Source organism: Anopheles moucheti, chromosome 3 (genome assembly GCF_943734755.1).
Source record: "Anopheles moucheti chromosome 3, idAnoMoucSN_F20_07, whole genome shotgun sequence".
Taxonomy (NCBI): Eukaryota; Metazoa; Arthropoda; class Insecta; order Diptera; family Culicidae; genus Anopheles; species Anopheles moucheti.
Window position 1 is genome coordinate 67,229,877 of NC_069141.1, and position 24,921 is coordinate 67,254,797.

Sequence of the window (24,921 nt, forward strand, 5' to 3'; positions counted from 1 at the left end):
TCACGTGTTTGGATATGTATGTTTTCTTTGCGTTTCGGTCTGATGAAAGGAGTACGCGGTGCGCGATAAAAGCCATAATAAACGGGGCATCGATCTCTCCCGTGGGGGGGTGGGTTTGGGGTGGCTTCCGCCATTGCAAAAAAAAAAAACAACAACCCCATAACACAGTGTCCGCACCGTGTGGCTGATTTATCGTGGTTGGGCAGGACGCGGATTTGGTTTTTCGCTACCGGAAGTGTTCGATTTTTTCACATCCTGAACGGATGCCGTCGTGGGCCCGGGCCGTCTTCCACAGCGAAACCCACCAAAGCCACAAAAGCCGCCGGGATGCGGGTAAGAAGATTTACTGAGAAGGGTTCGTTCGGTAAGGAACAATTTTTGAAGCATTTTTCGTTGCTTGTTTGCTTGGGTCGTTGGGAGCTGCGCGGTCGGGGAAAGTGGGGGGGCGGGAGGTGCAAGTGAAAGCAAACGGAAGCTAACAAAGATGATCGACCGCTACAAACAGAGGAGAATAAAAAAAAGGGTCGATATCGCACGAAGCTACAGCGCGCGGCAACCAGATAAGACAAGGGCACAGCAGCTTTTCATGGACAGCCGAAAAGGATTGGCCTGTGTGAGTGTGTGAATGTGTGTGTTTCCACTTTCCAAGCCACTTGTGCTATCAGGTGTAGCAGGTGCAATAAACCGCAAAGTGTTTCCGGTCGTTAAGTAGGATGTTTCGTGGTTGTTTTTCTTTTTTTTTTCTTCTGTGTGTTACATGTGCTGTCTGTTCAGTGTTAAGCAGTTTTTGGATATTGAGCTTTTTTTTTTCTCTCTCCACCTGACACCAATGTCCGGGTGTGGCATCGGGTGTGGTGTAGATAAAGTTAAACGGTTCAATTGAGGTATGAGCTGTGGTTGGTGTTTGCTTGTTAATTTGTGGTGGATGACGTTCAAGGAAGGAGCTTTCGAGAAGGATTTACTATTTAGAGCCTTCCGAGAACACGCAATCGTTAGCGAATGCGTTACACAGTGTTACTTGTGACGTTTCTTAAGTCATGGATAGCCTGATGGCCATTCGAAAAAATAACGTCAATTTAACTGTTGTCAATCAATCGGTTGAAAGATTTTTAAAACATGTATCCATCTTAACCGAGAGCGTGCGGTGTTGTGACGTTCCATTCTTTGACGTTTTTTAAACATTACGATGAGTTGCACATTAAACTCGCATGATGGTAAAAGCTTGAAAAATCATTTCGACGATTCGATTATCATGTTGCTAACGATAATGCCGCTAATGGTATGCAAGCTACTGGTACTGGTACACCGTGCAGAAGCCATTCCATACAGCAGAAGTTGAAAGACGTTCCATTTTCATCCATCTTTTCGCACGGCCCTGTTTGGCAACGGCGTGCAAACTGCGTGACAATGTGTAATTGCGTGCGTTGATATCTCTGTCTCGTAAGATTTGGAGGCCGTTGAAAGCGGCTGTCATTACTTGGATTTTTACATTAGCAACCAATAGCCCTCGTGCGGCCCTCTACGCCACTAAGCTCCCAAAAAGGCATTAAAGGAATCTTATCCCACGCATTACGTGTGTGTGTTTTTTTTCTAGGGGTGGTTGAGTGGTTGTGGCTTCCTTTTCGTTTTTGTTTGTCAGCCGAAGATTGATGACTTAAATTGATCGCTCCTGGGGAAAATGCAATCTCAACGGTTATAGCACGGTTTCGCTTTCTGCGATACCCAGAAACCTTTTTGTCGGGTGGGGCTTATTGGGGCTATCTTGCGATACATTGCGAAAAGAAAAGAAAAAAAAGGCACTATATTGAAGATAATCTGAATCGAAAATAAGGTATCCAGCGATGGAATAATTTAACTGGAATAGTCGAACCACTTGAGTTGAAGATAAGTTTCAGCTACCCAACAGGAAGTCGCTTTGGGAACAGTTAGTATAAGTGGTAATAGTAACAATTAGTAGTAATTTAGAATTTGTACAAAACAAAAACAACTTGTACTTGAAACTGTTTGAAATCAAAGATATTAAAGGAGATATTAAAAATGGAACATAATACAGTGAAAGAAGAAAGTATTGAAAGCTGTTAATTAAGGTTATCACCCTGTTGTAAACGTCCAATAGAACAGATTGGTGTTGCTGTGAGTGGTAGCAGTTAAATTTAGCTGGTAGGAATGTAGAAAAGGTGTTTTATAGCAGTTAGAATTTTGCACCCAAAAATTGTGTTCTGCTGAGCATAAGACAGCGGGTAGCAATAGAGTGGAAAACTAAAGGGAGATAGAGAAGTATAAAGGTACATCAACAAAGTAGTTGAAGGAATAGTGAAAAGTACACGCTGTGTGCGATAGTATGCCACACCCCACGTGAGGCGTCATTGTTTGGTTTGACGGGCTACTTTGTTTGTATACTTTTTTTTTTTAGTTTAGTTTTTGGTATGCTGGTAGACATTTTGTCGATGTTTTTTTTGTTTTGTTTTTTTTGAGAGACTATACAGTCATAGTCAACCTTCTGCGGTTGCTGTAGTAGAGAAGGCGACCGATAATTAACCGTAGTAATTTATTTGACTATTTGTTCAGTATGATGTGACATGAAACGGGTGGGGATGCGCGGGGGAATACTGAAAAAAGGGATGTACGGTCGGGAACGATGGGGAACAAATTTGCTGAACTTGATTGACTCACGAAATGGTCGAGTGAGGTGGCGTTCCGCGTGGAAGGTCGGAGCGAATGCGAGTGTGAATTGGACCGGTGAAACGAGACGATATAATGCTGAGAAAGGGAAGGAAATATTACACAGCTTTGGTGGTTGGGTGATGGGTGATGGGGAGCATTACAGTGTGAGATTAAGGTAAATGAGGTGAGCAGATCGAATGAGGAGAACATTTTCCCGAGTGTTTAAATGCAAAGGAACCAAAATATAAGAAAATAAAAGTGGAGAAGAAAATTAATAAAACGTATCAATGGTCGGTGGAAAGAAGCCGTACCAACAAGAGAAAGCTTTCAAACTTTTCCTCTGTATGTGGAAAACATCAATGAACGACGAAATAAAAAAACAAAATGATGTAAACCATGTTGAAAACGTAATAAAAAAAACATGTCTAAAAAAGGAACAGAAGAAATGAGTTCTGAGTGAAATAATCTGAGAAAAATAAGTACAATCTGAATGCCTGTTTCTTTGAGCATGTTCCCTGAACGGTGTTGCTGTTCGGCTTTACTATTGAAACGATAAATAATACTTTTACATACGCTATAAAGTGTTACAAATTGAGAACAATTTCAAAACAAATGCACAAAAGAACGGTGTGTTACGTGTATTATGAAACCCGGTAAAGGTAGAATGCAACAATGCAGCAGCTACAATTAGATCTCGTTTTGAGTGTGCGCAAGGATTACAATGTCTTGCCACATTCATGGGTGCAACAAAGCGCTGCTGCAGTACGCAAATCATCAATTGCCTAGCCAATGTGGAAATGAAGCGATAGTTGGTAATAAAATCAAAATAATTATCTCTTAACATTCGCTGAACTGTTGTACGAGCTTAACAATCCATTTCATTAAAGTCTTTTACACGATAACGCAAAGGAAACCCTTGGTAATGCAACAATGAAACCCGATCCAGTGAGTAAAATTGTTAACAAAAAGAAACAGGAGAATTGATCTGAGGTTTCGATTAAAGAGTTGATTTGTTCAAACAGTCTGTTCAAAGCGAACAAAACTGGCATCTGTTGAAGGAGTCGCAGCTGAAATAGGAATAATTAGGGTAATATAAAACTTTCAATGGAATGATGGAAGGAATGCAAGTTTAAAATGGAATGCGCATAGATAAAAAAAAACCTGACAATGTACGTTGTAAAAACCAAATATCAACAGAAGATCATCATCAACATTATGGTAGTACGTTTTATGATTCGCTTATCGATTGACGTAAACAAAAAGAAAACAAAAGAGCACACAAATGTCGAAGTGGATTTGTGTAGAAAATAGAAGAAAAAAAGGTAGGTAAAACAGACAAAACAGTTTGTTATGCCAACGATCAAACCAGAACTGAAGGACCATTTGTAAAAAAAAAACGAAGAAAGATGCTTTTAGCGATCGTCAAAAAGAGGCAGAAACTCGATCGAGCTTTTTGTTTTTTCCTTTTTGGTTGAGTTGCCTTTTTGTGTTTTTGTTTTTCGGTCTGAGAAAAAAGAGGGCTTGAAGATGTAAAGCTTTTCACGCCTTTACGGCACTGTTTTACGTACAGGATTCGAGCAGCTGGGAAAACGTGAAATGAAGAATAAAACCAAACTTTTTTTTTTGTTGTTACAAGTAATCGTACATGTTCAAGGAAGTGTACGATAATGCTGTCATATTTAGCCGTTGCTTGTTGTTTTTGGTTTCTTGGTTTTTAGACAAGTGGTGTATCTGCAGCCTTCCGTTTTTGCAGTTGGTAAAGGGGTTTTTTTTTGGCGAATGGTGTCTGAATAATTGGAAAAAATTACGAAATGTTTTTGCACGCAAACTTTCCATGGCGGTTCCTTTCCGTTTGTTTTTTTTTTTGCTGGACGATGGGATTTGCGCAAGAGTGGCGGTCTTTGCGGTGCGCCGCAACGCATCGAAAGAACTGGTATGGGCCGGAAGGTATGGGCTTTTATCGTTTTTCCCCCAATCCCACTGTGCTTTGCTGCATCTGGCAAATCGGCAGATGAAAGAGATTTCTTGTCTGTCGCTCATGATCGTGTTTCAGGAACGTTCCGCACAAACATCTACGTCTATGGACGTGTCACCGAGTCAAATAGTTGCAAGAATCGGAAAATGTTTTTGTAGCTGTTGTTTTGCTTCACATTCACTTATGCATATCTCGATTATTGTTGGGGGGGGTTTTTTTGTGTTATGCTCACCTCCGCCTAGGTGGATAGATGATGTAATTGCTAGCTCGTATGAAACAATGCATTGCTGCGTAGCATGAGGAAAATAAAGCCAAACTACAAACGAATTTCAAGTCGCTAGTTTTGGTTGTGATATTTTTTTTTAAATAAAGAGAAAAAAAAAACTACCGCGAGAAGCATTTCAGCTCACACTATATCACATGTTTTGCTGTTCCGAATCGAACTCAATTGAGTGTAATATGGGAAAAATATGCAGCATATGTAGCAAACAGAAAACAAAACAAAACTAACGAACGAAAACTCAACGAAACGTTAAACGCGTAACGAAAGTCAAAGCTTGCAGTTACGCTGAGCGGTGGCCTGAGTTTTGCATGTTTTTGCAAGTTTTTTTTAAATTTTCTTTTTTGTTGTTTTTGAGGCAGAGTGATGGAGCATTGGTGAGCAAAATTTGGCTGTATACTAATCGAAGCGTACATGAAATACAAACGATCGAAACCCGATCGCAAAACGATGGGTGAGCGTGAGGCATGATGTAATATCACACGCATAAACACACAATACACATAATGCTTATAGTGTGCTATAAAGCTTCAGCTGCAGGTTTGTCAGATAAAGGGTGGCATCTCAAGCACAGAGGGAGAAAGTTCCCGTGAAACATGTCGCAATTTTTCGGTAACTGTTTTTGGTCGGCGATATTTTTCTATTTTTTTATTTTTTATTTTTTTTTTTGGTGGCAGAAAACGAGGAAACGAGGCATATTTGGAGTACGGGAGGCAAAAAAGAAGAAAAGTAGAAAAAGAAAGAGTGTGTGTGAGAGAGAGAGAGACAGAGAGAAGAAGAGAGAAATGTACAAACAAAGGTGCTTGTGGGAATCAAAGTGTGCCTTTTTCGAAAGGCGTCAAAGTAGGCATTTTTGCTTCGTGTGAATGCTGCTGCTTCAAAATTCAGCTACAAAAATAGATACTCCAAAGGGGGTTGTGAATTAGGGGGTTGATTTAGGAAGAGGGGGGTTGGCAAGGGGTGGAGGGGAGAGAAGATGGGGTGCAGAAGGAGTCACCGGCCGTTATGGTCCCTTTTTGGTAATAAAGGGGGCGCAATAGTTGCGGCGCTGGACATCCACGCCCTCCCCTCCCCACATATCAACAGGCAGTCATTAAAGGCTCCCGGGCTATTGTCAACGTTTCCGCGCTTCTGCAAAGATGGGTGTCGCTGTTGTGAGTCGCTTCTTTTACTGTTCCTGTCTATTCAGCGTGTATCTCCCTAGGTAGCCGTATTGTGTATGTGTTGGGTTATGGGTTCGGTATTGAGTACTCTGTCCTTGGTTTGTGTGTTGTGTACCAGTGTGTATGTAGTGTTTGTGGGTGTGTGTGTGTTAAGGGAGGGTAGTTACGTGATGGTAACTCCTGTGTAGATACTTACAGCTTTCTATCTCTATATGACATAATTGTCTATCCATTGGAAAATATTGTAAATTCATTGGACATGATGCTGTGATTGTTAATCTGCAATAGTAATAAGCATAATGAGACAACGTGTACTTACAATAGAATCCAATGTTTTTCATTTTTTTTGTTTCATTCGTTTGTTACTGCGTTATGATATTGCTACATTGGGCTGTCGTTGTAAGGTGAGAGACGTGTGTTTGTTTAGTTGTGTAGTGAAGGGGGGGCCCTTTTGGGCTTAGGCTGGATGAGAAGGAAGATTGATTTTTTTTGTTGTTTTATTTTTAAATTTTTTGTTTTGATTTGGAAATGAAACTGTGTACATTACAGTTTGATAGTACTTTTACAATTTTCACAATACACAAAGGGGTGTTTTTTTTTTTGGGGTGGGGTGGTAAGGTTGCAGTACGGGGTGCAAAACTGGTAGGCTGTTTATCGCAAATCATTCTTATTTGCCGGCGATGATCCGGCCATTACAGTAACGGCGTGAGGAAAGGATTTTTGTTTTGTAGAAATCCTTTAAAAAACAAAAAAAACGGTATCATCAAATTTAAAAGTTCGTTGATGGTTGGTAGAACATTGTTTAAGCGTTTTACTTATGCAAGATATATTATTATCTTGATATTGATTTTCTGCCTGCTCTTGAAGTTGTCATGTAGCAAACAAATTAATTATCAATTGATTATGAATCTTTGAAATGTTGTTGTAATTGTTGTTGTTGTTGTTTTTTTTTAGCAATGGTTTTGACATGAGCTTTAAGAGATGTAAACGAGAATGAGCTTTACGCGTTACTGGTTGGATTGAACGCTAAACGCAGCTTGACGCTGCGTTGACGTTTTTTGTTTTAGAATAGATAAGATCACATCAAAGTAGATCGTAGTAAAGCTAGGGGCGAACGGATCGGAACCCCCCTTTTATGCTTAACCACAGTTTCAATCATACAACGTTCGGGGCTGCGTATCACAGGCCGAAGTGTATCATAAAAACTGCAGCTGCTCTGGCATCTCTGGTGTCGAAGAAAGAAAGCTTTTCGGTGGCTAGATGGGTTCGTCGCTTGGCGCATCGAAAGCAATTGCTGTCGGTGTGACGGTGACTTAAAACTAAACACTTATGGGGAGTACGGGGGATGCGGGGGGAGAGTTCGGGTTCGATTTGAAAATGTGTCGCTGCTCTGCCGGTTCCGGTCATGTCAATAAGGTAGTACAACTTTAATAAACCGTACAGAGCAACGATCGCACTTTTGCGCAAGATGATTCGTTCCATTCGTCTGAAATGGTACGCCAATTGCGAATGGAACGATACCATCCGAATCGGGTCGCCCGCCCTTTGGGTGTAGGGACATAAAAGCGGAAACGGGAAATTAACCGGGGAGCTAGCTAAGTTTGGGGGGACGTTTACTGCGGATTCGTGGAACGGGGTACATCGAAACTTAAAACCGGTGGGGGTTTTTGGGGAGCGTTTACACAAAAAACCGGGACAACGGAAAACATCACAAGTAGGGAAACATGAAAAACGACAGTCATAGCAGTTAATAGTAGTAAGGTGAGAATAAAAAAAACGAACGCTTACCGAATACTTCTAGTTATTGATCCAGAATGATGTATTCTTATAAATTCATTGCTAGTTGTTGCTATGTGAAAGTATGATTGTTTCTCGTTTACAAAAAACGTGTCGGGTACCCAAATATTCTTTATGAACTCAGATCCAACTGATAACGTTTCAACACCCGGCCTTTTTCTGTAAGCTAAACGGGGATCAGTCCAAAATTGTCGGAAGTAAAAATCCAATGTGAAATCCTGCGTTGTTTTGCGCGAAACCAGCGTGGCAGAGACGTTGAACGGGTTTACGGTATTATTTTTTTTTTTGCGGCAACAATGGTACGATAAACGGAAAAGCACAGAATGGCGCGCACGCGTATGTATTTCGTGTTGGATGGTATGGATGGTTTTACAGGGTTTCGAAGCGGTGATCGAGGTTTTTTGTTTAGCGGGAAATGCATTGCATCGGTTTGCACGCCCAATATCCGTTGCAGGTGTGTGTTTGTTTTTTTTTTGTTTTTGAAGGGAAAAGATGCGGTTTTGATGGTGAAGAAATGGTCATCGCACAGGGCCGAGCAACGGGTTTGAATGCCGAATATGGATCCGTATTTCGATTTCGGAACAAAAGCGAAAGGTATTTTTGTTTGGTGTTGTTTGTTTGTTTTTTGTTTTTTTGGGTAGCATGATGCACGGATTATGAGTTATTTTTTTTCAGATGCATTCGTCGATGGCGTTTGAGCGCGGAAATCGAATGCAGTGGCAATAATCGTATCGCATTTCCACGCACAGCGGCGTTTTTGTTTGTTTGTGTTTTGTTTGTTTGTTGCAGGATGTTTAGGATACAGGTTACAGTAATAGTAATTGTTTTTTGTTTTGCAGCGGATTATGGAGAGCAGAGAAAGAGAAAGAGAAATGGGAAGAAAAAGAGAAAAAAGAGAACACGTTATATTTTTGTTCGGCGTTCACCATGTGAGTAATTGAAGGAGCGAGGGAACAGGGGAAAAGGGGTGAACGGGGATGAAGGTTGGCAGTGAAAAGGGGGATCAAATTTTTGGGCGCTATCATTTTGCGGTAGTAGTTGTGGGATTTATTTATCTTTTTTTTTTTCGTTGTTGTTTGTTTGTCAAACCATTTTTTAGCCATTATATTTTTCCTAACTTTTGCTAGTTGTTTGGGATTATTTGGTATGGTAAAATTTGAAAGAGACAAACGGAAGCATTGCTCTAACTGTAATCGCACAATCGTGAAGCTCTATGTAACTATGAACTTAGGGATAGGTAATTTTGTTTTGCCACAGTTTTGTTCAAGTTCAACCGGGTTGTTCGTGCCGGTTTGTTTTGTTGTGGAAGTAGTTGAGTTGTTTAGCTAGAACCATAACTGCATGATAACTTGAAACATGAAATCAAACACCAATACACAGCTAACTAACACAGGCGTATTACGAAAAAAACAAAGGAAGAGGATTAGTATAATGCACACCGTGAGCTTTTGGCACTCATTGTGAGAAACTCAAAATCGTACACTGATCTTATGTGGGTGGGATGGTGGAATATAGCATATACACATTTATTTGGTTAATTTTTTGGGGTTGTTTTTTTTTGGTTCTGAAAGGTGAAACTAACGCAATCGTGAGGACACATCAATATGGTGATTCATATCAACGAAATGATAACGGTAATCTATCGTAAACGAATAACTCCAATCACAATTTGCGGGGGTTGGATTTAGGGGTGTGTAGAAGGATTGACAAGCGTGTTTTTTTTTATGTGTGGTAAAGCGCAGGTGAATATGGAGCAGTTCCGAATGTACATCGATTATTTGGGTGGGTGACATTGGAATGGATGCGGATGGTAGCGTTTGCCGCCCGTAGGTGTTGGCCGGCAGTTTGTTGTTTGTGGCCACGCTAAACGGCCAGCATTTGTTTTAGTGTGATGTGTGTACCATACATAAACGCTAACTTAAACTATTAACCCTTCAGAGAATTGTGGACTGATAAAAGGTAATGCGTTATAGACAATGTTGACAATACGTTCCATCATAAACACGATTAAAGTGATGACATATGAGGGTGAGAAGAAGTAGATAATAAATGCACTATTAACGTGAAGCATAAAGATTATAAAGGCAATGCACAAAACGAAAAATTATTTTTGGGGTTCCTTTTTTCTTTTGATAACGAAGCGAATATAAACAGAAGGTTGATGAGTTTAGTTGATGCAACAACACATGGGATCCATGATGAGCGCGTACATGGGAACGGTCTGGTGGAGCCTGTTGCGGGAACAGGTTGATGGGGAGAAAGGTTGTTGAGTACGGAGAGCGAGTGTCCAGAAATATGTTGGATGTTTGCTGTCTCCCGAACCTCGCGCACCTCGGGGTGGGATTAAAAAGGGGGAGGGTAGTTGAACTGAAACATCGTCTTTAAAGTTGAATAAAACACAAACTTACACGCACACCGTTAACCGGATAACAGGTATAAGTATGGTACCGTCATGAGCTAAACATAAACTAAAGCGCACATACACACACACACATCGGGACTGCCAGGAAGGAATGCCTCGTGTGTTGAGTGAAAAGTAACGGAAAACGGGGTAGCGAAAGAAAAATGGAAACAATCGACAACAACGAAATTGAAACAATTGGGTTCTATTTTCCACGTGGAAAGAAACGAAACAACGAGTAAAACAAAAATAAAAAACAACAACATAAAAACATAGTTATTTGCCGCTGGTTTTGAGTAGATACAGAGCGAACATTGACTAAAACCGATTAAATCGATCCGTTACAGACTGTGTGGGCTGTGTGGACGAACTGTGTGGTTTGTTCGATGCAGCCGAAGAAACACGACTGACGGGGCTTGCTCAAAGTGGAAGTACTGTACTTTGTTTTTGCAAGCATTGTGTCATTGCCAGTTGGGTTTGTTTGGGGGCGATTGTTTAATCAATCGATGTTTGGTTTATTGGTTAATTTCTTCGATGCGGGAGCATGTTGATGCACACAATACAAGAAAAACGAAAACACAAAAAAACAAAAACAAAACACGTTACAGTATTTATTTATTTTTTTTTCGTGGAGCTTGGTTGGGGCGGGGGCGGGATGATAGAGAGAGAAAGAGAGAGAGAGAGTGAGAGGCTATTCACACACGGCTACTATGTTACGGTTGGCGGTAAAACGAGTTTCGAAGCTCGGATATATAGAAAAGCGATATCATAAATCAAGACAAAACGCACACACACACACACACGCACACGAAAACGCATTCTGCGCCATTCGGGCCGCCAGCGAGCCTCGGTCCTTGTGAGGTGCTTCACGGCGAATGGCGTTAGCCCCAGCGGTACGCGCGCACGAGCCCAGTACACGGTGACTCGTGGGAGCTGTTGTTTTGTTTGTTTGTTTGTTTTGTTTGTTTCCTGGTTTTTGGGTGTCTACCGATCGCCAACAGCCTTTCTTGGGCAGTTTTGCGGCGTAGTTTCGGATACACGCTTGATTTCGCTTACTGTTTGTCGGTTAAATACATCCAGAAATCATCATAATTGCCAACCACTTGTTGAAATGAGAGATGTAGCATAACAACGAATGTACAATGGGAAGAAAAAAAAACAATGAATGAATGAACCTGTCATACACAGTAGCAGCAGTCCCTTTTCCTTGTGAGAAAATCAACGAAAATTACACAAACATTAACATTTGTTAGTAGCGTTTCCCAGCTCTGGTGAAGCTGTACCGTGTCGTTTGAAGTATGAATCACTGTAAATAATTGGAGCTAATGTGTTTTATTTTAAACTCATCTGAGTAATGAGTTATTGTCTTTTTATCTGAAAGAGCTTCATAAAGCTTTTATAATTTGCTTTCGGCAAGTTATGCTATGTTACGTTAACGGTTGCGTTTTTAGAAACCTTAAAACATTAATTGTTGCATAATTGATAAACGATGCAGCTAATGCAACAAGTTTCGTCAGATGAATAAAATACTTCATCATCTTTCAAAGAGATGCTTTTCTTTTTGTAAACAAAACACACCATAAAGGCGAATACGAAGGCAATGAAAACGAAATTTTAAAGAAGTCTAAAGATCTACAAAACTATTCCTTCATTCACTTGACATTTGGAGCTGTCGTTTTGTGTTAATATTTTTGCAATTTGTATGACATTAGTATACAAGCTCAAACTAAACAGACACAAGAGTTTTGAATTGCAACGCAATGGATTATATCATTGTTATGTGTTAGTAGAGATTGATTTAGTCCCAGCAATTCCGTCACGTCCTGTGGTGACAGTCTGTTGCAATTGCTGGAAGCTTGTTTATGCATAGAGAATGTGTCGGGTTATTTGTTTTAGCATTTTATTTGGACTTGAATGAGCTGTTTGTAACGATAGTAATGTGTTAAGTTATCTTGACCATACTCGCTTGATTAACGCTTAAGTGTACTTAAGCGCAGTAGCAGTAGCAGTTGCTTAGTAGTTGGTTGCTTAATTCGGGAACTTGAATCGTTTAAACGTTTAATCGTAGAATTGTTTTAAACGTGGAATTATTTGATGAAATAGCAATAAACAGCTGATACCAAACGGATTTCCAGTAAAAATGCTAGACAAAACATTCTCTAAATAGTAAGGAGCTATTTATTAACATAGAAAAGGTAAAAACAATAAATAAGAGCCTCAAAACGAGCCTGTCGTATCGAGTGAAACATGAAGATAGATTGAGAGTACCAACCGTTAAGGCTAAATCAAAACATTCGAACTCCCACCCCCCCCACGGCGATTGGGGGGTGTGGAAAGATAGAGAATTGAGCAATAAACATGGGGAATAAACATAGAACAAAACTATCGTCGATAAATTCTGCTCAGTCACGCCAGCAACATGAGACCATACCTGGACGGACTGCTGAACAACCAGAAGACAACGAACGAAATCATCACACACGGTCAAACGGCGGCGCTCAGTTTTGTTTTATTGATAGCAAAGAAAAAAAAAACGATACCGAACCGAAAGGGAAAACAATAGCAAACCATAAGCATGTACACGGAAACATGAGCATCGTGCGCCAAGGTTGCTGGACGGGCACGGATTCGTACACGATGGATAGTGATGATGATGTTTGATAGATAGTCAGATAGATAGTACGGAACGAGAATAGAAAGGTTAAAATGGAGCGCAAAAGGATTAAATATGGCGGGCAGATTGAAATGAACACAGGAGGGGGGGTGATGTGGATGAAGGTAAATAAAATCGAAAGAAGAAAAACAAAAAAAAACACAACAAACGGTGAAGGAGTAACGGGGGTTATCTGGGCAGCGTGGTAAGGCTGTGGGGTCGTTAGATATATGTATAAATATATATATTTATATATATGGCGGTTTACGATTACGAAACATGCATGCACACAACCGGCGTATTCAGGGTTGTGAGACGCAAAACAAGGAAAACCACAAAACCAAAAACGCAACCGAACGGAAGTCGAACAGGCGAGAGATCAAGGTTGAATGGGGGGAGGTATGAGGATGGCAAGTTTTGAAAGACTACCGGGTGTCCTTCCGGCCATGGTCGATCAACCAAGGGTGTATAGGTGTTAAGACGGAATGGGAGTGGAGCCACGAAAGGTTAAACCATCAGCGGTTCGGCAGAGAACACACTCAGGGCATGGAAGAGAAAACTGACGCAGCGCGAACTGACGGTCAAAAACGAGATTGTTCTGTCAGTTTTGAAACCATTTTCGAAAGGTTTCCGATTTTTTTTATGCTAACTGTACGGTATGTTTGTATGTGTGTGTGTGTTGTATGTTTTGCGTGTATAAATGTGTGTATTGCTGTGCGAGTTAGGGAACATTATCTGCCAGCGATGCTTACACATGTTCCATGTGGTCCTTGAACATTGATTCGATATCGGTAGTTATATGTGGGAGGGAATCGCTTGATGGTTTGCTGTCTACTTCCGGTGTCAGCAAAAAAAATTGCGTTTGCAAAAAGGGGAGCGAAACAGAGTGTGAGATATAGAGAGAGAGAGAGAGCTTTAGAGTGTGAAAAGACAGCTTATGGGGGAGAGAGAGAGAGAGAAAGAGATTAAAGATTGTGATAGAGGGTCGGTTGGGTGGTGGAAACGAAAACGGAAACGTAAATAAGGCCAAACAATTCATACAAAACGTAGCTGCACACGCACACAAACACACATACACACATACATAGTGACGAACTATATAATAGTTATATGTATAGAGAGAACGGAACGGTTGCTTGTTTTTTTGGTTGTTGTTTGTTGGCCCGCACCACATTTGTAATTATGTGCGTCGTATAGAAGCCGGTTATGTAAAACGAAAGCTACACCCGCTTTCCCAAAACATACAGCCGGTGTAGTCAATTCTGGTAAGCAAAAAGCTCAGCTAGACGAGACTACCGTACAGTTTCGCACAAGCTTGTTAAGTGATTAAATTGAATAAAACCGATTTCATACACTAGCCGGAACCATTTCTGTATGGTGCTCGGGAGATCGTTACATGGAATCCATAGCTTTGCATCGAAAAGGTTTCGCAATTGTTCTAGCTGCTTCTAACGGGGTGGTACATCAATTCGCGAAACGATAATCTAACAAACACGTTCGTAACAGCAACATTAGAATAGACATGAAGCTTTGAGAAGTTTTTAAACACAAATAGCAAATTATAGTGGTAACGAAAGACGGGACGGTTACGATAAGTGTACGAGAAGAGTGGATAGAACTGGCGCACATCGCACGCCAATAGTTTGTAAACCAACGGTATCTAAATGCCATCGTAAAAGCGTGTTGGCTAACGGCTGCTAACAGCTGCCCAACTCAATACCGGAGGGGCAGTAAAAGTGATGTAACCGGGCAGTGTAGTGTTTGCGATCGGTTGCGAACAGTTTCGTCGTTGAACTTTGTTTGTTCTGCTCGTGATAAGTATATCAAGCAAATGATAAAATAGATACACACTTAGATGCATTGTTTTAATGTTTTTTTTTTGGTTTGTTTGTAAACATTATGACTAGGCACACATACAACAGACAGCAAAATAGTAAGAAAGAGTTAAAGACAGCGAGAGAAGAAGAACGGAACGGAACGGCGCTGGTGCAACGCTAGGTGCACCGGGTTTTTTTTTGTTTCGAAACATCGAACACAGTGGGCGCGCAACCCCGGGGCGACACTGGCAATGGGCGTGATGCGTTCGCGTCCATCGTTTTGCCATTGCCAGTGCGCGAAGGAGGTTGCGAAGCGGTCCTTTTTGCTTGTTACTGAGGTTTCTATGAAATATCAGGCTTCAAAATATTTAGCTATTACTCATCTTTGTTTCGCATTCGCGCAAGGATCTGATCTAGACTGATGTGAATGCAAATTACGTTTGTACGTTACAATCGATTGGAACTCGACTTAATTTAGACAACTTTGAAGGGTGTTGGACAGTATTGGATTTGTTTTTTTGTTTTTATTTTGGATGGGGGACGCTTAGAATGTAAATAAAATGAAGAGCATTGTTCTATGTACCATTAGCACTTCCGACACTGAACTGATACTCAGCACATACATGGTAACACCAACCTCCACTGGGGGACCTGGAACAGAGTTTGCAATTCGAGATGAATTTGATTGATTGTTTTTTTCTTTTTTTGGTGTGGGTGTGTGTTTGGTTTCGATGGGAAATTTTGGAGTCTGATATGGACATCGGATGAGAGCCTGCGAGACGAGCCATAACCTATCAACGGAGATCAACGAGCCAAACAACGGAAAGACCAAACTGGAGCCGAACACGAGGGAAGAAGTCGGTGCGAGGACGAGTGAGTTTGACAACTCACATTACGTTTGACATTACGTTTTGACATTACGACAGGACACCGCAAAGGCGCGACGACAGGCGTGTGACAGGGCAACAGGGAGCGAGTATGTGGGTGTGACAGTAAGAGTGACAGAAAATCAGAGGGAATGTGATGTGGGGGAAGCAGGATAATGAGTCAAATATAACAATGAAAGCAGTAATGATTCCCAGATACGCCCGGATAGGCCCCATCACGCCGAGTGGCCATGTTTATTTTCGGGAAACTTATTACACCACTTATACCGTTCCACGTCTTAGACAGATGGGCATGGGAGTGGTGGAAGGGTGCTGGACAAACCAAAGTAAAACTGGCTATGAATAATTATGAGCGGCGCCTCTTCGCCGCTAGTATCCAGCCAGAAGTCCCGCTTCAACTTCAAATCGACGAACATAATCGACCTGGGATGAATGGGAATGATAATGTAAGGACCACATTGATGAATAATCCATTTGCTTAATAACTTAAACTGTGGGCGAAGTTAAACTCATCAATGAAGGTATGTTGGCAACGCTTTGGGTTAGGAAGAAGCAGCAAAGAATTAGACAATAGTAGAACGTACAAAACGAAACAAAACGGAATATTGGGAAATGTAAGATAAGACGTTCATCGCAGGGGATTAAGAATGTTTTTCATTGCTGAAATCGAACAGTTTAGTTAGGGGAGAACTCAGAATTCGATGGTTTTAAATGTTAATTTTTTAATATTTTAAATTAAACGTTTTATATCATTTTAAAAATTGATGACGAGTGAAAAGATGTAGCAGAGAGCTTTTGTAAAATATGAGCTTCTTGAAACTCACGGATAAGAGCGCAAATAGTTCTATAATGCGAACCAGAATTAAAGTGTTTTCAGAAGTCTCTAAGAAAAACTTCTCTCTAGATGTAGTTATGGAACAGTTTGGAGAGATGCGATTAAGATCGTATGCTCCAATTATATACGCAATGCACGTATGAAGTGACAGTAGGCTTGGTTAAGCTGTTTTGTTTTTCGAAACTGAACACCTGAAATAATAACGCTTTAATTAATTCTGCTTCAAAAGAAGCACAATCTTCGAGGCTAGATTTTAGATGATGTTACTCGACATGCAGTTGCTGTTGGAACCATTTTCATGATGTTTTCTGGAACCACCAACGTATTGCGGTACTGCGCATAGTTCGGTGTAGTCTTTGTTTTCGCTAAACGATCGCGCCATTTTCGTGTGCGAGTGAGTGTGCGTGCGTTGCAAAATGAAGTATTCCGTCACCGAGGGGATCATTTCGGTTACTAGATGTCGGTATTATCGTATGTGCGATAGTTTCAATCATCCGATCCAGGCATACATCTAGTTGGCTTTTTTTTTGTAAATAAATACTTTGACTTTGAGCTTCCAGGGCTGCTCAACCTAATTATGGTAATTTAATGAGGCTTTGAAAACAGATGAAAAATAATTTAAAACAATCGTAAACGCTTACAGGTGTAGCTCGTAGCCAGTAGATGCACTTTGATGTGCACTTTGTAGTTTGCATCCTTCAGAGATATAATTCTTCACTTCGAGATACAACGACATATTTACCGAGTGAATCCATCTGTTTCGTTGGAGCCCAATGGTGGACGGAACCATCTGTTCGATTTGCCAGCCAGCTTTACCGATGGTTCACCATCGGATTGTGATTTAAGCCGCCCTGGGGGTGAAAGTATCACTTTGTCAAAAGTTTCATTCTTTCCAAAGGCCACAAGTTGAGCCATGTGTAATGCTTGAACACACAATGCAGATAGCACACGGTATAAAGCTGTCACTGGTGTTGCACCAGCGTCGAAATGATGATGTCTTACGTTTGGTAGCCCCAGAGCTCCGAGCAGAATCAAGCAAAGGGAGGGGAGGGGGTGACCATATCTAATTTGAAATGCATTGCATTTCGTTGCACTTCTCGTGCACAAGGGTACACCCAAACTGGGCAGGATTTTGTCTGTACCCAAAAGGCTTAGCACTTCCGTCAGCACCCGTTTTGGAGTTGAGCTTGAGGTTTTTCCGAGCAGAACCATACTTTGTCGGAAAGTACGTGTCCGTGTGTGTGTGTGTGTTCCTTGTTTGCGTAGCTGTGTCGGGTTTTTTTTCCTGGGTGGCCCGGAGGAGAGGGGGTGGCCGTGTGGACAATGTGGACGATGTGTATGCAAGTGGCGGGTTTGAGTTAGGGTGAGTGGAAGTTAGAGTTCCACTTCCAGCGGTCAAATGGGGCCGGAGCACTGGCGAAATGATCATTCTGTTTGCGTCGGAGTTTCAGTTGAAAGTGTTGAAAGAGAAGCGATTAGCACTGCTTTTTGTCGGGTGCATCGAAATGAAAACGTACAACTTCCCCCCTTCCCCCGGGTCCGGGATGAGTTGTCCGCGAGTGTGAATTAGAAAACATTTAGCTAATTATAGACCTTGGCAAGTTAGTCACGAAGTGAGGTTATGAAGTGTGAAGTGAGGTTATGAATTTAGCTTGAGTAATTATCAGGGAGTTTAATTGGAAATTGCACCGTTTGTTGGATGCAAACTTGTTTTAGATCACATTCAAGAACACTCAATGAGGTTCATTTTTCGAAAAAAAGCAGTGATAATCACTTCAAATAACATTACTAAAGAATGATCGCTTGGTTAAGTTATGTGGAATTAATATTTTTCGTGTAAATGAAAAATGTAATTTTAACGCTATTGTTTGTTTAATGTTTATATAATGTATGTAAATGTAAATAGTGTGCACTTACATAATCTTGAGAGGAAAAGAAAACACAATACAAGACTGGTGTGGGTTTGTGTAACAAAAAAAAAACTGTGCATGTACAGTGAAAGTGATCCCAAAAAATGGTAGCCTCTCCGGTATGTTGGGTGTTGTTAGTGGTATTAATGTAGAACAAGGTAAACATTAACGGTGCGGCTTTGAAACTGTTCGTGTACAAGACTCAGAGTTAGTAGAAGATAAAGTGTGTGAGTTTGAGTGAGTGTGTGTGTGTGTTAGGTAATTATTCTAGCAAGGAATTGACATTAGGCAAACGTGTGCTTCAGCTAACAAACGAGACAGATACATCGAAAATCGCTACGTAAGATCGCTACAACATTGAGCGCAGTTAGGTGAGTTAGCAGTAACTGCCATTTGCATCATCGCAAGGAGCGATCGAGGGCTGAAAATTGTACGAAGCAGTTCGTAGTGTTCGCACAGCTATTGTATTATCGACGCTCTCTGTTAACGTGGAAATGATTTGAAAAAAACCATTTCGGAGCATCAGAACAAGCGGCAAGGAGTGAACATAACCAAAAAAAGAGGAAAATTAAGAAATAAAAAATGAAAGAAACACTATGGAGATCAAAGTTGCGAATGTCCTCACTGTGGATAATCGTTGAAAGTATCAAAAAAAAGGAAGGTTTAGAATGCTACTGCGGGGTGATTGAGGTGAGAAGAATTGTAACGAAAGTGAACGCTTACGCGCGCCCCTGTGACATGTACAGTTGTGAGGTGTGACTGAAGGTTTTGGTATCGTTTCAAATAACAGTGAAATTAGGCACTCGAAACACTCAAAATGTTCGTTCTAACAAATACTCAGGTGAAAGACGGAACGAAACGAAAAGCTTATAGGTTAATAGGTAAACAAAATAGAAATGAAACTGATGCAATTGGCAATCGTAGCACTAAAACAAAACCTAAAGTGTAAGGTAACAGGCTTTAACACAAAATGGTGGAGTAAAAATTAGGAAACAAAATGTAGTCAACGATCAAAATAAACAACGGCAGGGACACGAAATCACCTGTGAAAATAGTTTGTAAAACTACTGATATAGCTCGTTCTGTGTTAGTGGTAGCGCCTTGTACGAAGGGCTAGATAGGATAGTTGGTAACATTACGGTTCATATAGGTCTAACAACAGTGGCACTAAACGAAAACGAAACGGTCTCAACAAACCGTTGAAGCCCCGTTTTTATTTTTATTTTGGCGAGAGTGGTTTCAAAGAGGGGGAAGTGTAGGGAGAGAAAGGAAACGTTTTTGTTTTGTTGGGTAAGATAGGAAATTATAGCTCTTTGCAGAGAAAGGTACTTAGTCATATGAATTGTACCATTTTCACTTCAGACAGCGAACTGATAGACAGCACATACATGGTGACTCCCACTTCAACCGGCGGTCCTGAAACACGGATAGTTGTGGTAAGAAAAACAATAATGCATCAGATTAACAAACGATTCAAATGAGCAGCAACACTCGCTAAGGATATGCCTGTAAGTATGGTAAGAAAGCTTCGGGGAAAAGAAAAGGGATAAGAATGCACGTAAAACCTGCATACGGTCACGATCACGGTACAAACAACAAAATGGTACAGGCAAAAGATGGGTGTACTTTCGTGAAGGGGTTTTGAAGTATTTGTCGGGTAAATGGTAAATTACTACGCATAATAAACTGTTATATAGTATATATCCCTGTATGCCGAAACGACGCCATTTTGTTTTTGGTTTGACATTTTCTGCGTACGCCGTAGCCGTAAGGTTTCGGTAAATAACGAGCAAAAACACACACATTTGCAGCACACGCATTGCTTTACGACTAAACGAAGACGCAACACAACAACAAAGTTAAACTTGACGAAGAAATCAGCCGGAAACAGAATACTAACAGCAACTTAAAGCCCGCATCGAACGGTTTAGAGGAAATTGGGGTTGCATGTACTAAGAAAATTAAAACCAAAAAGAAAAAAAACGACAACAAACGCACACAAACAGACGTAGCTGTGGCAGGGAGTACATTCGGTCCCGGTGAAGTTTTGTTTGTTTTTGTTTTGCTTGCGTTACGTATTGAACGTTATCCGCCATTTGTTGTACGAGTGGGTAAGGCGTTCTAGTAGGCGCAGAATAGGACGATTCTGGAAGCACTCACACCATCTTATCGGACGAAAAGATGTACAAAGAAGAAAAAACAAATACAAAACCGAAAGAAAACTTAAACCAAATACATATTGACAGGTAAAGGGTAACAGCAGCTGCTTGTACGAGCAGGTTACATGGCGGAAAGTGGTGAACGAACTACATTCACCGCTTTGTTTGATATTTGTCTATCACGGCGAAACATTTCCACCAAACAGCGATGCCATTGTATCTCGTTCGAGGAGATGAGGTGAGATAATGTTACGCCCAAGGTATGCAGAAGTATGCGAGAAGAGCCATTCCGTACAGTTCTAAACAAAAAAAAAAACTAAAAACAAAACGTATGGATTAACCAAAACTACTAATCACAAATATAGGCAGACAAAAAGATAACAAACAAGAGTAACAACACACTTTCATTTCGGTATTTTTTTTGTTACATTTGGTTGTTTTTTTTTGGTTTTGTTTTGCAACACATACACAGTTAGGGAACACATGAAAGCACTGTCGAACAGTGTACAGCAAACGGCCTGGCCTGGGTCCGTTGATTAGACGCGCATTGTACTGTGTGTGGCCTGAAATGGAGGCGCCTGGTACTTTGTTAGAGTTTGTTTTCGAAGAAAGGAGATATTTTGAGCTTTCGCTGTGTGTTGCGCAAGAATCCTTGGGATGCAATAGCAGGGCAGTTGTAGCATAATGAGGAGAGACTCGCGTACATAACGCTGGGCAGAGAGAAAAACAAACCAACCGTAATATCAATCGAGAGCACTGGGCAAGGCGGAAGTGGAATATGGCCGCGACCGTGCGACCGTGGAGCAACGATGGAGCAAACAAAATGAAACGTGTCGTTTAAGTTACATGTGTGACAAAAGAGCTATCTAGTTTGGTGGTGTGGACAGTGGTGGTGAAAAAAAATCCCCCCCCCCACACACACACACACCGCTCGTGTGAAAATGCTCGATTCGATTGCACATGTTCGTCGGAAAGGTTGGGTTTTGGGGTTGTTGCACGTTTCATATCAACCACAGGACACACCTTTCCGTGTTCGTTACGGGGGAAATTTGTTTACCATCCAGCTGGGCAGACTGTGACCAAAATTTGAGTGCTACTGCAGCAAATCCAGCCGTTACCGTGTGATCGTCAATATACGTTACTGATGCAGTGTAGCAGCGTTGTTTTTTCACTAACAAACTAAAGTCGCTCATCAACTTGCGTGTTCGAAACGATGGCTAGAAGTGGAGGGCTTCGGTTGACATTCGCAATGGGTGTTGGCCGATGCCTTTTTCCGCAAAAGGTTCACACTGCACACTAGCTCTTCAACGAGCAGAAATAGCACTAAGACACGAAAGAACACGCGTTACGCAGTAAAGCATGTGCCTCGCGCATGCAGTACAGCAAAGAAAACGCAGGAAACCAATGCAAAAACGCTCAAACGTGAACATGAACAGGTAAAAAGGTAAGTGAATCGTCCTGGAAAATCCAGGAACCAAATAATCCCCAAAAACTCCCCAAAAGTTCTTTGGCAAAGAAGTGGAAGAGCAACTCCATGACGAGGTTGCGGTGCTGTCCACTCCCACATCCCCCTTCGGGAACTCAACCCGTGGGTGAAAACAGAAAAATTAATTAAAACAAACAGGTTAGCGCGCACACACCAACACAGCGTAACAAGATTGAAACGTGTTCCAGTGCCCGGCCGTATTCCAGCCCCGAGGGTGTATGGTTTTGTTTGCTAAATAGGTTCCCTCTGTGTGTGTGTGTGTTTTTTTCATTGTTGTTGTTGTTGTTATTTTCCGTTGTTTAGGATTTTTTCTCCCACACGGGAGAAACTTTGTGTTTTGCAAAATGGCAGTGTGCGAACACTGGCCAAGACCAAGCGGGTCCAACCCTGGGAGGCTGCAGACGGTTGTTTCCACCTTGTCACGCCCAGAAAGGTGAGTTCGGGGTGAAGGAACCCCCTGCTGCTAGCTTTGTGCTCGATGTGCACGGAAAACAAAATTTGAACAGCAAGTTTGGTTGTTTTTTTTTTGTTTTGTTTTGTTTGTTTTGTTTGCTGTGTTGTTATGTTTCTGCCCTGTGAGGCAGTTGGGATGACTTTTTGGCCAGTAGCACACTGGAGCAAATGGAGTTTCTCCCTTTGTTGTTGACCACTGTATGGGCGTTGTTGTTCCGCCTTCCCCAATGGCGGCCATCATTGGGTGCAGGCGTTGTTTATAATCTCGCAAGGTGTGTGTGCTGTGTGCTGCCTTTTTGTTATCAGCTAGTTTTCGACAGCGGGAGGAGCGAACAAAAACAAACCAACAACCGGACATGGGTGCAAAATGGGAAACACGAGATAGCGTATCCGGGAATGGAGTGGTTCGTTTGCAAAAACCAGGGTGTACAACATGCCCCGTTGTATGTTGGTTGGTACTGTTCGGTGTCGTTTTTTGTTTTGGTTTTTGGACCGATTGTATTTGCTATTGTGTCTTTTCAACTTCCCACTGCAAGTTTGCACACACGCGGAGGGTGTGGTGAACCGGAATGAACTCGTCTCATTCGTTAAACCGTTTTGCTAAGGTATCGTTCAGTTTGCAGAGATAACCGAAACTTGCTTGGCCGTAGCCCAAAGTTTAAGTAACAACGTTTTTTTTTCCTGTATGTTTGGTATATAAATCGTTCTTTGTTGATGTTTCCAACGAGAAGATTCGAACTGAAATAGAGTGCTCGTGCTCAATTGTGTATAAGCTTCATAGTTACACAAATAAGCTTTCTCGTTCTCGTTATTTCGGTAATACTAAGCGTATCTTTCATTAACGTTTCCCGAGTTGCCATAATTGCCACACGAGACAGATAGACGACCCTTTTGACTTGAAGAACAGAAGAACGTTGGGACACACTGTGGTGGACAGACCGGGGGACCTAGCACGAACAATCGACCGATCGGTATTGATGGAACTCCGGAAGACATTGCGACGATGGCGACGGTTCCACACGGTATGTTTTTTTTATTTTTTTGGTGGATGGATGACGAGAAGACCGTTGGACGAGAAGAGACGTTTAGTAGCACATCTTCGAAACAATAATACGTACCTCCGTAGTTCGGTCTTACTCTTTTATCATAACCAACGCTGAACGAATCTAGAATGGCTGATATATTGACATCACCGAGCATGCTACCACCTCCGGTCCTGGAAGGAGATAAGAAGAGATGGAATCGTTAGTAGTGCCATGCCAGTTGAGAAGTTCCAGAACAACGTCGTTCGTCAGATGGTAGAGAAATCAATTGTTCGTAGTAAGGTTCTAACAGTTATCCTGCACTAACACTGTTTCACATGAACGAAACGGACTCATCTAGAATTCATTTCCGAGCAGCACAATCCGGCATCTTCTCGCAAAATAGTTTCCCACTTGCGGCACTTGTAATTTAGCTGTGATTCGGTAAATTTATGGCGCTTACTGCTACATTAGGTGGAAACGATGCAGAAACGGGGCAGTGCGAGCTGCTGTAGGTCAGTAATTGGTTTGCTAGCAGTGAAAGTATTAGTAGGACCCAGAAAGACCCCGTCCACCCAGGAATGGAGCAGAATTGTTTATGGTGGGCAAGTAAAAGGATCGTGAGTTTATGATTGTCGGTGCTTTTTGGTGTTCCAGGCATCCAAGCAGGCATTGAAGTGAGAAAATTTTGCCAAAACTTCTCCATTCGCCATATACCGCCTCGCAACGGTGGTGCAGCGTTTGAACGTGATGATATTGATAATAAATTTTTGAACCACACCAAGCCCCTCGTTGGTCAGCTCTCCTGCAGCGCTGGCCCGTGTTTTCGCACTCGAACAGAAGGTGTGTCGGTGTTTTGGGTTTTGGGGCGGAAGATAAATTTATACACAAGAATTAATGAAATTCCACTGCACATAGGGGAGGGTACTGCTGGTGTGGGCGAATGGAGAAAGAGCAAAAATTGTGATCGTACATCAAAAGTTGTGCCTTCACATCGTGAGCGGGGCCAACAACAACTAATGTTCTATTTCTGTGCGCTGGATAGACGCCATAATTTATAGGGCTTTAGATATGCAGGCAATATTTCGCCTTGAAGCGCTAACAATTGGCTTAGCTGTTTAGCTGTGTTTATTCCTCCTCTTTTCAGTTGATGTGGGGAATATTTCGTTTTACGGTTAGCTTCCAGCACTTGAAATGGCAATATTGAAAAATACCCTCCTTCGGTATCGTCGCATTTTATCCTACTAACTGTACAAAAAACGAACATTCCCAAGTGAAATGTTAAGTCATCTGGAAGAACAAAGGGGCAAAGTGTGTGTATGTATTTTCTCCTCTGATGAACGACCCAACCGGAAGGACCGAAATGAGTTTAGTGCGCTTTTTGGGATCTAAACCCCTCGATGACATCTTTTCAATTTC

General features: G+C 41.6%; 1 protein-coding gene across 2 annotated transcripts in view; it reads right to left on the reverse strand.

Moving 5' to 3' along the window:
- LOC128305150 (gamma-aminobutyric acid receptor subunit beta) overlaps positions 1 to 24,921 on the reverse strand; it is a 71,539-nt gene that overhangs the window by 34,847 nt on the left and 11,771 nt on the right. The window contains exons 2-5 of one of the 2 annotated variants that reach the window (XM_053042468.1): positions 23,599 to 23,696; positions 19,731 to 19,798; positions 7,871 to 8,097; positions 6,279 to 6,361 (exon numbers count right to left, since the gene is read on the reverse strand). In XM_053042468.1, the coding sequence (XP_052898428.1) occupies positions 6,279 to 6,361; positions 7,871 to 8,097; positions 19,731 to 19,798; positions 23,599 to 23,696 (476 nt within the window). Of the gene's footprint in view, positions 1 to 6,278; positions 6,362 to 7,870; positions 8,098 to 15,333; positions 15,402 to 19,730; positions 19,799 to 23,598; positions 23,697 to 24,921 lie in introns of those variants that run through there. The other variant, XM_053042469.1, reaches the window with a different exon arrangement.